A 12,965-nucleotide genomic window follows, 5' to 3' on the forward strand; every position below is an offset into this window, starting at 1 on the left:
TGTATTTGGTGTATCTCAGGGTGTGTGTGCACACATCTCTTGACCAAGATGGATTCTAGCAAAGAAGACCATGGGTATCAACATCACTCACTATGGGGTGGCACCCCCTCCCTATGTACCTCCAGGGGAACTTTCTGAGCAGGTATAGTCAGAAAGGTCCTCTTGACTTTGCAAACGAGGGGTATGTAATCTTTTATCTTTTATCTGGGTAGGGCTCATCTCCTCTCTCACTCCGGCTATTTTGGGGTATCTGTCCACAGGGGACGAACCAGCTGTTCACCCTGGGGCCCACCTAGCTCTTACCTCAGGTAGAACAGTTACAGCAACGAAAGCAAAATAGTTATCTCACAGTCGAGATCATCCTCAATTTGATTTCTAGCTTGGCCACTTACTAGTTAGAATGGCATTGACGATAGCACCCACTTCCTAGGATCCCCTCTGGGAGCGCTAAGTGACACATGGAAACTCTTCAACAAGTGCCTGATACATGCTGCTGCTGCTGCTGCTGCTAAGTCACTTTAGTCATGTCCGACTCTGTGTGACCCTATGGACAGCAGCCCACCAGGCTCTTCCGTCCATGGGATTCTCTAGGCAAGAATACTGGAGTGGGTTGCCATTTCCTTCTCCAGCCTGGTACATAGTAAGTGCAATATATGCATCATCATCTCTTGTATCTGGGGTGTTCTGGAGGTGCCATACCTGTCACACTGCATCCTTTGGGGGTTCGGATAGCTGACGTTTGACCCGATGGGTAATAGAAGACTTTATTCTAGCATTGGACTCCAGGGCGGAGCGCAGGAAAGTATTCAAAATTGCAGCAGCACTCCACCAGGGTTTGGGTGGCAGAGGCTGCGTGGGAGAGTCCTTGGTCCCCCACTCCAGTCCCCAAGGTCTTCTTGACCCAGCCCACCGCACCAAGCAATGACTTCGCCGTGAGAGTGGGTGTCCCACGTATCATACAGGCAAGACTGAGCAAACTTCCCCAAGATTCCGTAGGGGTCCGGTCCCCCCGGGTTTCCTCCTTAATTTTAAGTTTTGCCAGGGAGAGTTCTGTCACAACTCGCTTAACAAGGGTAGGGGGCGCCTGCAAGTCTGAGCCGGAAGGTGGGCGGGGGCAGGCCTGTCAAAGCCTTTGCCACCTGCTGGGAACAGGAGTATTTGGAGGCGGGTGCGGGGGCGGGTCCCGCCTCCCCGCCTGCCCCCTCCCCGGCACATCCCGCCTCTGGGGTGGGCGTGGCCGGCCCCGGGTCTCGCAGGCTCCCCCAGGGGGCGGAGCCTAGGGAGGGGGTCCGCGAGCCAGTCACGTCCTACAGGACAGAGCGGATCCCCGAGAGGCCGGCCCAGGAGGCGCCACATCCGGCGGCTGTCCCGTGGTGCATAAAGCCGCGGCCGCCGCTGCCACCACCACCACCGTTGGTTTCCAGCAGCAGCTCTGGCCTCCTCTCGGCTGCGGGAGCCCCTGCTCCAATGCCCCAGAGCGGCCATGAGTGCCCCGCACTGGTGGGACCAGCTGCGGGCTGGCAGCTCGGAGGTGGACTGGTGCGAGGACAACTACACCATCGTGCCTGCCATCGCCGAGTTCTACAACACGGTGCGGGGCACGGGAGCGGGGATGGCAGCCGGGCTGGCGGGAGGGGGCTGTCCCCCAGCGCAGCCGCCGCACCTGGAGCCCGGACCCTGGTCGACGTGTGTATCTGGGGCGTTTTCGCTCCGCGGCCAGAGTCGACCCACGCCCCCTCCCCTGCGCGCCTTCCAGTTCTCCATCTGTCCTCTGCAGTCTCTGTCCCCGACATCTGGGCCATTCTCCTCCTCTGGTCCCTTCTTTCTGATGGTTCTATTGTCCTGTTTGGTCCCCACCCGTCCCGGAGCTGGTGCCCCGTGTCAGCCCATTCTTCCAGTTTGGATCAGTTGGGAGCGGTGAAACCGCGGGGACTACTCCCTTCCTCCCTTAGGATCTCTGTGGTGTGACGCACTTGGGTCGCATTGTGCGATTTTTGCCCCGAGTACCTGCTCTAGGAGTCGGGGAAAAGGGGTGACCTCCAGGCAGGTCTGTGGGGCGGGGCCCACTCCGAAGGTTGGCGCTGCCCGCCCCCCAGCTCCACGTACATCAATAATGGGTCGAGTTACCTGGGGCCAGAATCAAGTTAATTTTACCAAGTTCTTGCCTTTAGTACGGAGCCTCACACTAGCCCCTAGATCAATTTCCCTAGGCCTGTGCTCTGTGCAGTAATTAAGCCAAAGAAGTGAAAGGGAAATTTGGGAGGTGATCTGTGTCTGTGTCTGTGTGTGTGTATGCTTTCTGGACTTGCCTGGGTCTGTAGCTGTGGTCAAGAGGAAACTGTCCCATTGCAGAATCTTGTGTGCTTTTAGTTTTTCGTGGTAGGGAAAACCTGCAGTTGTGTGTGTGTGTGCTCAGTTGTGTCCAACTTTCTATGACCCCATGGACTGCAGCCCGCCAGGCTCCTCTGTCCATGGAATTTTCCCAGCAAGAACACTGGAGTGGGTTGTCATTTCCCTGACCCAGGGATTGAAACTGTGTCTCTTGCGTCTCCTACACTGGCAGACGGATTCTTTACCACTGTGCCACCTGGGAAGCCCAAGCCTGCAGTTGGGAAGGAGATGTCTATTTACTCCTTTTGCTAAGTCCAAATGTGGTTCCAGATGTGAGACGTTGTGTGGTCATTTCTGCAGCTTATCTTTTCACTGCTGTAATATGGAAAACAGCGACTCCTGCTATGTGAGTCACTGTGAATTTTGACTTTCTTCTTTAGGATTTTCTCCTTTGATTTGCTGAAGAGAATGTCCTGGGCTTGAGTCATTGCTTATTGCCTGGAGGGATCTCCGTGAGCTTGTCCCCATTCTTCTATTCACTGTTGAGGAAACTGACTCTGGAGGGGGGAGCGGCCCTGTGGTCATTTCTGGCAGAGCTGGGACCATGATCCAGGGCCTGTATTCTCCCTCCCTTCAGTGCTGAATTCCTGGGCTGCCCTCCCAGCAAACATTCCTTTTTTTTTTTTTTTTTTCTTAAATGACTGGGTTAATTCTGCAAGGAAACCTGGTCCTCTGCTGCCCCTAGAAGCTGTGACACATGCAGTCATCAGAGGTGGCCACCCTCCACCTGTTCTATAGCCTGTTTCACAGCGTGCTGTCGGGTGTGGCCAGATGCCCACAGAGGATGGCCTGGAGCAGGGCTGGGTGCTTTCAAAGGCAGTAAGTCAGTTTTTCCATTTGTAAGTGGAGAGTACTACTAAGGATTTCACCAGAGTTAGAGAAGAAATGGCAGCTTGGGGACAGATTCTCACATACCCAGCAAGGTAATTATCTGTGGTGTCTGAGGCTAGTAGAGTCAGGTCTAGTTATTTGGCCAAAAAAGTTAGTGTATAGCTACTCTGAGTCTCCCCCAGGGTGCTGGATGAGGAGGAGAGCTTATTTTTGTCTTTACTTTTAATCTGGTCCCGTTGGAGCTGTTACGCAGTGAGTGCTAAAGTCTTTTTTAGAAATGAGCTGTTGATCTTCAGCTGCAGCATCTGTGGCTGATTAGCTCTGTTGGTCCCCCTGACAAACCTTGTTCTTTGGCATACTTGTAAACCACAGAATTTGCCTTAGCAAAGTGCGGAGACCGGGTCTCAGAGAAGAAGTCGGTCATCAGACTTTGTAGAGTGTAGATCCAAAGAATTTAGCAAAAAGCGTTTCTTCCTCTCCTTCCCATGTCTTAGTTATCTTCTGATCCTTGTCACAGAACAAACCCATGCTTATCTTACTCCTGTTTTAGGGAGGACGGTGAGCTACTTGGTGATGAAGTGAAAGTGAAGTCGCTCAGTCGTGTTTGACTCTTTGGGACCTGATGGGCTGTAGCCTACCAGACTCCTCCATGGGATTTTCCTCCCCCTCGTCCATGGGATTTTCCAGGCAAGAGTACTGGAGTGGGTTGCCATTTCCTTCATCTCATTAAATTCCCAGAGTAAGGCAGCAGGCCTAATTATTTTACAAGAAAATAATAATCATTACTGATTGAGAAAAAAATTAAAGATGTAAAATCAGGAGAAGACTCAGAAGGGGGATTCAGAACCTTCTTAATGGATCTTGGTGGTTGGCTGTCACTACTACAGCTGCAGTTACTCCTGGCTGCCACTAGTTGCCCTGTTGACGCTCCCAAGGGTCCTTTACAGTCCCCTTCAGCAGTGGGTGCTGTTTATTACATCCATTTGATGTAGGCCTCAGTTTTCTCCTGAGGCCTAGATAGATTTTGAAACTTGGTAAGGTCAAGAAAATGGCAGATCTGGAGTTAGAACTTAATGGTCCATTTGACCCTGCTAAGATACTGCTCTTGAAGATGCAAGTGCCATTGTAGCTACTTTAAATTTATTTAGCACAGTATAGGTATTTATTATTTAGTCATTCTTTAACTTAAAACTCCTGCATTGGGACCATTTGACCTTTAGGCTAGTCATAGTAGTGGATATGGGACAAAAAGTTTTGGAATTTTTTTTTTTTGGCTGAACCTTGCAGCATGTGGGATCTTAGTTCCCAGACCAAGGATTGACAGAATTTAGGTCCCCTGCAGTGGAAGTGCAGTTTTAACTACTGGACCGCCAGGGAAGTCATTTAAAGTAGTTTTTTTTTGCCATTGTTGTTGTTTATTATAAAAGTAACAACATGATCATAGTTAAAAAAAATATGCAAGTTATAAAGTGAAAAATACCCTTTCTTCTGTATCTTTTGAGACATATTATAAGCATGTAAAAAACACATGTATTTGTGTAAACATAGAAAATACATGTGCAACATGTATATACACAGTGTTAGTCACTCGGTTGTGTCTGACTCTCTGCGATCCCATGGACTGTAGCCTGCCAGCTTTGTCTGTCCATGGAATTCTCCAGGCAAGGATACTGGAGTGGGTAGCCATTTCCTTCTTCAGGTTCTTCCTGACCCAGGGATCGAACCTAGGCCTCCTACAGTGCAGGCCAGTCTCTTTTCTGTCTGAGCCACCGGGGAGGCCTGTGTATATACACACCACAACCAAAGTTTTTTCCAGCCCAGTTGAGATCACACTATAGAAACTCTTCTACACCTTGGTTTTTTCACTTAATTTGTCTTGCAGATAATCCCATATTGGATTGTATAGAATTATTTTCTTCTTTGCAGTGTCTATATGGTATTCCCTTTAATGGATTGACCAGTCAATTTATTATTGATGGACATTTAGGGCAGTTCCTGTTTATTGTTTTCACTTTGGCTTCCGAACAATTATGCAATGAATATCCTCAAGTAGGCATCTGGATGTACTTCTCCAAGTACTAGTTCTAGATAGGAAATTGCTGTGTCGAGGGCAATATTTACTTTGAAGACTAGTGATTGTTGCTTAATGGTCCACCAAAGAAAGTACTCTGATCTGTGTTCTCACTGGCAATGTTTGGGAGTATAGAGCATTTTGCTTTTGGTGCCCATATATCTCCATTGCCTTAAATCTTGTCATCATCCTTTGCGTCAGCCAAGCCCAAATATCTCTTCCAAGAACATATCATGCCCTTCCACAGCCTTTTGCCTGTGCACATTTTGTACTGTTTCTTTTAAATACAAATTTTATTGAATTAAGTTCCTTTTTATGTTTTAAGTTTTAAGGCCTGGTCACAGTCAGAGAAAGATCCAAGACCTAGCATCTTTGGAGGAAAGTGGGGTCTGTGTTTTAATCACTTAACTTGGCCTTTGGGAATTCTGTTGGGGACCCAGGGGGACAGAAGGAAATGAACTGGTGCTGAAAAAAAGTCTTGAAGAAAAATATGTGCCTAAAATCAGCCCATGGTCTGTCACCATCCCTACTCAGCTCTACCCCCATCATCAAGATAAGTGGAGTTCCCTTTATATGCCAAAGCTCACAGCCCACTCTCTGTAGGGCAGAATTGTCTGTCAGTCAATCTATCAGTCTCTCTGTCTATCCATTTAGCCATCCACTTGCTGGGCAACTGTGTGCCTATCACAGAGACCAGACCCACAAATAGTCACCTGGGTGGTGAGGACCATAGAAGAGATATATATATACGCAAGTGGCTGAGGTGTTGTTTGTGGGATTCCCTCATAGCTCAGCGGGTAAAGAATCTGCCTGCAATGCAGGAGACCCCAGTACAAGGTGTTGTTAGTCCTCTGCTCAGGTGGTATACTGTGGGAGGTGGGTGGATTTTGCAGGGAGGCCTCTGAGCTGGGTTCCCAACTTGTTCTGGTTTGCCTGGAATTTTCCCATTTTTAAAACTGAAAGTCCCATGTCCTGGGAAGCCCTCCTCAGCGCCAGGCATGCTAGGACAGTTGGTCATCCCAGAGGCAGGAAGAAAGCCATGGATGGATCATTAGGAACCTGCATTCGATTAAGATACATAGTCTCCTCAGCCACGGCAATGTCTGTTAGCTATTTATGAACTTGTTGCTCAGAAAAATTTACAGCCTGTTGCTTTGTCAGTGTTTGCCCTCTGTCCGGGAAAATACACAATCGCATGCGTCAGGATGAGATTGCAGTGTGTTCCTGAGATTATTTTGGTGCAAATGTCACAGAATGAGGAACTCTCTAAGGAAATAATAAATTTTTAAATTGTGGTTTCCTTTTAATTAAACAAAATCTGTTAGGCAGGCACTGAACAAACTAATTCTCCAAAGGATAATCCAACAATGGGCTTTAAAAAATACCCCTTGGCTGAACTATTCAACTTCAGTGAGCTACATAACTCTGAGGGGAAGTTTCGTTTTCTCAGTAGAGATGGAGCCATTGAATCTTTTTAACCACGACTCATTTGCTTTCCCACATTTCTCTTGGAGTTCCTTCCTCTTTTTGTCTTGGGGAGCATCTCCCTCTAATTTGGGCTTTTCCTTTGCATAGATTGATATCTTTTTTCTTTTAATTTTTCCTGTGCAACATGTAGGATCTTAGTTCCCTGACCAGGATGGAACCTATGTCCCCTGCAAGGGAAGGGTGAAGTCTTAACCACTGGACTGCCAAGGAAGTCCCCATAGATTTATGTCCTGAAAAGGCATGGTGGAGGCCAGCAAGTATTGGTAGATGAGTTGTACAGAAGCAATAATGAGATTTCAGGGTTATTTGGAACTATCTGTTAAATAGTATTTCTAAATTGAACTCTCTAATATGGGCATTTAAAATACTTGAGGTATCATAATTTCACTGGAGGTGTATTAAACTACCTCATGTTTTTGTGAATCGTGTGTAAATTTAAAAGTCATTATTGTGTACAATGCTAGTGGTAACATAGATTGAAAAAGCCTTTTAAGGGACAGCTTGGCCATAGATGGTTGTACGTGGCTGAAGCAAAGGAGACTGAGAGGATTTGAGGCAATAAACATATCCAGTTGGCTCTCCATGTCCATAGTTCTGTATCTGTGGATTCAACCCAGTGTAGATTGAAAATATTTGGAAAAAAAAATTCCAGAGAGTTCCAGAAAGCAAAACTTGAAATGCTGTATGCGTGTGTGTTAGTTGCTCAGTCATGTCTGACTCTTCGATCCCATGGACTTTAGCCCACCAGGCTCCCCTGTCCACGGAATTCTCCAGGCAAGAATACTGGAGTGGGTTGCCATTTGCTTCTCCAGGGGATCTTCCCGACCCAGGGATCGAACCCAGGTCTCCTGCATTGCAGGAAGATACTTTACTGTCTGAATCACCAGGGAAGCTTGAATTGCTGTATACCTGCAACTATTTACATAGCATTTACATTGTATCAGGTATTATAAATAATCTAGAGATGATCTGAAGCATGGGTTCCCAACCCTGGGCTGCAGACTAGTACGTATTAGGAACTGGGCAACAGAAGGTGAGCAGTGGGCGAGTAAGCGAAGCTGCATCTGTATTTGCAGCCGCTACCCATTGGTGCTTGAATCATCCCGAACCACCCCTCCCCCCGTCTGTGGAAAAACTGTTTTCCCATTGTAAAGTGTAAATTTATACTTTATGATCAGTATAAAGTATACAGGAGGATGTGTGTAGGTTATATGCATACTGCATATATAATGCTATTTTATGTAAGAGATTTGAGCATCCAACGAATTCTGGTATCCAGGGGGCTCCTGAAACCAGTCCCCCATGGATACAGAGGGATGACTGTTCTGGGGTAACAAGCTGTGTTATGTTCCCCAGCGTTGCTGCTGCTGCTGCTAAGTCACTTCAGACGTGTCCGACTCTGTGCGACCCCGTGCGACCCCATAGACGGCAGCCCACCGGGCTCCCCCGTCCCTGGGATTCTCCAGGCAAGAACATTGGAGTGGGTTGCCGTTTCCTTCTCCAGTGCATGAAAGTGAAAAGTGAAAGTGAAGTCGCTCAGTCGTGTCTGACTCTTCGGGACCCCATGGACCACAGCCTACCAGGCTCCTCTGTCCATGGGATTTTCCAGGCAAGAGTACTGGAGTGGGGTGCCATTGCCTTCTCCCCTCCAGCATTGTTAGGTGGGGCTATAAATCAGTGTGCTTCCCACCATTAGTGGAATGGCTCAATAAAGTGTTGCCTTCTGCAGTACCCTCAGCAGGTGTGATAAATCTCTGTGACTTAAGACAAAAAGGTTAGCAGGGTGTATTGCTGAATGAGAAAAGGAAGTTGCCAAAATATAATGTTGCAATATGTGATATATATGTATTTAAATAAATGCAAAGAAATTGAGGATTATGAATCTGAGAAGAGTGGGTATGTCTAGGGAGGAGGATAGCAAGGCAGACTTTAGCTTTGTAATATATTCTTTTTCTTACACGGAGAACATTTCTTACACGGAGAACATGTACATGAGAAGAGAAAGTTATCTATAGTATCACAATCCCATTTTTCTCCTTCTTCCCGTTTCACCTTTAATTTCTTCTACCTCTATGTTTAACAAAACAGAGAGCAGTGTTTAAATCACCTAAAGGTCATAGGTGCACAATGTGTGATGCAATTCAGAATTTTCAGATGCCAATCGAAGCATGAAGCCAAGGTGGTCAGAATGTGGTTGAATGGATTGGAGGTGAAAAAAGTCAGCTTTGGGCAGTGGAAAGAGTGGTTGGATGCTGGCCCCACCTCTGTGGGTGACTGCCTCTCTGAACTTGGCTAGCCTGGGAGCCTTTCCAGGCCATTACTTAACATCCCCTTATAAAACATTAAACATCTCTCACGTGCATGCTCAATTGTGTCCGACTGTTAAGGTCTCTCATTTTAACTCTTAAGGATCTGAGTTTTTTCCTTTGCTTTCTTCTTTTTTCCTAAGATCTTGGGTTCTTTAAATAACTCCATGGAAAGTTAAAGGCTGTGATATTACACAGAGCCTTGTCCTGCATCCCTCCTTATCTGCTTTTTAGTAAATAAGTGAGAGTTGGCTATGTTCCCAAGTGTGGATACTGCATACCGCCTGGGACTGCTGTGGTCGTTTATCCAGACTCTCACCCAGGTTGCCAGTAACTCCAAGAGGGGAAGGAGAAAAAGGTCCCCATCAGAATGGGCCAACTAGAGCAAGGCACCCCCTTCTCCAGAAGGATGCAGCCCCATGAGGGATTTGTCTTGAACTTTAACCAAAGGCAGCAGCCTTATTCCTATCCCACCCCCACAAAAGATCTTGCTCTTTATCGCTCTCCACTCTATCCTTCTCCCCTTTCTAAAGAGTGTCATTCCCATCCCCTCTTGTTCCCAGATGGTGACAGAGGCGTCCATTGGTTACTGATGTTGCCAGTGTCTTCCCGCACTTTGCCTCCAGCTCTGGGGTCTGCTGATGCGTTTCGTTTAACTGTGCCCCAGTGTGACTTCCCAGGTCTGGAAAAGTCCTACCCTGGCTCCTTTCATTCAGTTTAGGCACCCACCCTCTTTGTTCCTTTGAGACCTGCTCTGTCTTGTCTAATATGGGTGACCAGTCTTTCCTTTCTAAAGCCCCCATGCTCTTGGCTTTCCAGCCTTCATCTACTCCATCTTCCTATCTCTGAAAGGTTTTAGTCTTTCTTGACCCCTCCGTCACCCCTTCCTCTTTGGTGTTGCGCGTTTAGACATTTACGCATTTGCGCATGTTGCGCACTTAGACATTATTTAAACATTCTGCACATCTCCTCTCCTCTGCCTGCCCAGTCCTTCCCAAGGAGCTCCTTACTCCTCAGTGAGAGGTAAAACTTTAGAAGAAGCTGATTATCCCTACCACTTCTACCTTCTGGGGTGGCCTTATTAAACAAACAAAGCAAATAAAAACCTCAGAAAATAACAAGTGTTGGCAAGGATGTGGAAAAATTAGGACCCTTGGACCTTGCTGGTAGCAGTGTAAATGGTTCAGCCATTGTGGAGAATTGTCTTGTGGTTTGTAAGTTAAACACACAATTACCATATAATCCAGTGATGTTAGCTTGGGGGGATATAAATCAGAGAATGGAAAACAAATACTGAAAACCTTGGACGTGAATATTCATAGCAACATTGTTCACTGTTAGAGTAAGGACATTGGGTAAACAAAATGTGGTATCCATACAATGAAATGTTACTCATGAAAAGAAAGTATTGATACGTGCTACAATGCAGGTGAACCTCCAAAACTGTGTGCTGAGTGAAAGAAGTCAGACACAAAAGGTCACTTATTGCATGATTACACTTTTATGAAATATTCAGAATAAGTCAATTTGTGGAGACAGAAAACAGATTAGTGGTTGTCAGGGACTGGGGAAAGGGAGAAGGGGAAGTGACGGCTTCATGGATGTGAGGTTTCTTTTTGGAGTGATGGAAACATTTCAGAACTGGATAGAGGTGATGATTGCATATTACACTTGTATTAACTGCTGCTGAACTGTACACTCCTAAAATGATTAGTTTTGTTATGTGAATTTTACCTCAGTTTTTAAAAATCTGAGGGAAAAAAAAAAAGAATTGGCCATGACCCCCTAGTTAAAAAAAAGATAGACAAAAAGAAATTTTAAAAAATTAGAGGTGAGATTCTAGAGTTAGGTTGTCCAGTCTGGTTTTTTAAAAAAATCCAGGTGACCTGTGAAAAGATAATAGACTCAAATCCAGTCTGAAAGATAATATGATGCCATTTTAAAGCTACAAATTTGATCTTTACCTAAAAGTAGGTTTGGCTTAGGGTGAGAAAACTGACGAGGGGGAAATGAGGAAGGCACTCGTGCCTTCACGTGGGCCCAGGACCTGGCTGGCAGAAAATTATGGGGGGGCATTAGAGAAGGAAATGGCAACCCACTCCAGCGTTCTTGCCTGGAGAATCCCAGGGACGGGGGAGCCTGGTGGACTGCCGTCTATGGGGTCGCACAGAGTCGGACAGGACTGAAGCGACTTAGCAGCAGCAGAACAAGTCTGGTCCTTTTCATTCTTCATGAAACTATTCTTTTTAAAAATTTTGCCATTATTTAGTGCAGGCCTTATCTTTAAAGATGATTATTCAGGTAAATTAGGATGCTTCATAACTGGGCAGAAAAAGAGTTGTTGATTCTTTGCATCAAGAGAGGACTCTGGGCAGCTTTCAGATGGCAGTGTTTTCGTGTGTGTATGTGTGTGTGTGTGTACGTACATGGTCAGTTGTGTCTGACTCTTTGCGACCCCACGGACTGTGACCTGCCAGGTTCCTCTGTCCATGGGATTTCCCAGACAAGAATACTGGAGTGGGTTGCCATGCCCTCCTCCAGAGCATCCTCCTGATCCAGGGATCAAACCCAAGTCTCTTACGTCTCTTGCATTGGCAGGCAGGTTCTTTACCACTAGCGCCACCTGGGAAGGCCCAGTCTTTTCATAGCTGCTCCTAGGATCACAGAGGCAGGAAGTATCCCCCTAAAATGGTTACTAAAGAAGTTGTAAGTTTCCCTAGTTGTGAATTTTTTTTCTTGTTAAAGAAAGATGTGTGGCCATATTCATCTCCATTTACAAAGGACATATTGGGAACAAGCTGCTTTACTTTTTGCCCTTTTACTTAATATTCATCTTTCCGTTTTTCATCCCCGCTACCCCCCCAGATCAGCAACGTCTTGTTTTTCATTTTACCGCCCATCTGCATGTGCTTGTTTCGACAGTATGCAACGTGCTTCAACAGTGGCATCTACTTAATATGGACTCTCTTAGTTGTAGTGGGTAAGTGGATTCGTTTGTGAGCATGGGCTGAAAGGGAGGAAGTGGAACTTCGCAGACTCCCTGACCCCTTTGTAAACCAAAGTCACTCTGACGTCTTAACAAACTTTTCTGTTGTTTCCTGGACTCCAGAAGGAGGACTCTTTTGAATATGGGCTTGATAACAAGGTTGACCATAATTATCCCTTAATTGCATTTGAGAGTTCATTTATATAATAGTCACTGGTGTTGTGCCAGTGCAGTTTTATGTGAACTTCTCAGGGAAGTCTTGTGAAACAATTGTATTTGGATGAAACCATGGTTTCTAAAGAGCTAAAAAAAAAAAACCAAAAAACAAATTCTAGATGTTTGATCCTTTGTAATTCTGGGAAATACTTGTATAATTTTTATTTCCTTCCACAGGCAGATTAGGAATTCTTAACTATGAAAGAATGTTGACTTTTGATTGACTTTTCCCATGAAGGCTCAGTGGATGAAGACGCACTGTCCTTGTGCAGTTATTAAAGTTCTGATTTGCTGGTGTTTGGGCCCTGCTTCAAATCCTCTTTCTAGACGTGAAGTCTATATGCCTTGATGGTGTAGGTGTCGTCCTTCCACTTCTTTCCTCAGAGAGAGAGAGTGATTTGGTAATTTTGGTAGTCGTTTAGGAAAATGCTGTCCTTAATCGGTGTGTTGAATTTGTGACTGTTGTTCTCTGTGAACTTTTTTTATTGGCTGTGATTGATTCTAGGAATTGGATCCGTCTACTTCCATGCAACTCTTAGTTTCCTGGGTCAGATGCTAGATGAACTTGCAATCCTTTGGGTTCTGATGTGTGCTTTGGCCATGTGGTTCCCCAGAAGGTATCTACCGAAGATCTTTCGCAATGACAGGTAAGCTTGTACTAAATTTTTGCATTTAC

The 12,965-nt window shown here is 45.9% G+C and overlaps 1 protein-coding gene across 3 annotated transcripts in view; it reads left to right on the plus strand.

The window, feature by feature from the left end:
* Window positions 1-1,319: 1,319 nt before the first annotated feature.
* ACER2 (alkaline ceramidase 2) overlaps window positions 1,320-12,965 on the plus strand; it is a 33,238-nt gene continuing 21,592 nt past the window's right edge. Inside the window, exons 1-3 of one of the 3 annotated variants that reach the window (XM_043486975.1) lie at window positions 1,320-1,591; window positions 11,953-12,067; window positions 12,795-12,936. In XM_043486975.1, the coding sequence (XP_043342910.1) occupies window positions 1,484-1,591; window positions 11,953-12,067; window positions 12,795-12,936 (365 nt within the window). In that variant the 5' untranslated portion in view covers window positions 1,320-1,483. The remainder of the gene's footprint in view (window positions 1,592-11,952; window positions 12,068-12,794; window positions 12,937-12,965) is intronic. The other 2 variants (XR_006272953.1, XM_043486976.1) reach the window with 2 other exon arrangements.

The sequence above is a fragment of the Cervus canadensis genome, chromosome 14, assembly GCF_019320065.1.
Source record: "Cervus canadensis isolate Bull #8, Minnesota chromosome 14, ASM1932006v1, whole genome shotgun sequence".
Classification (NCBI taxonomy): Eukaryota; Metazoa; Chordata; class Mammalia; order Artiodactyla; family Cervidae; genus Cervus; species Cervus canadensis.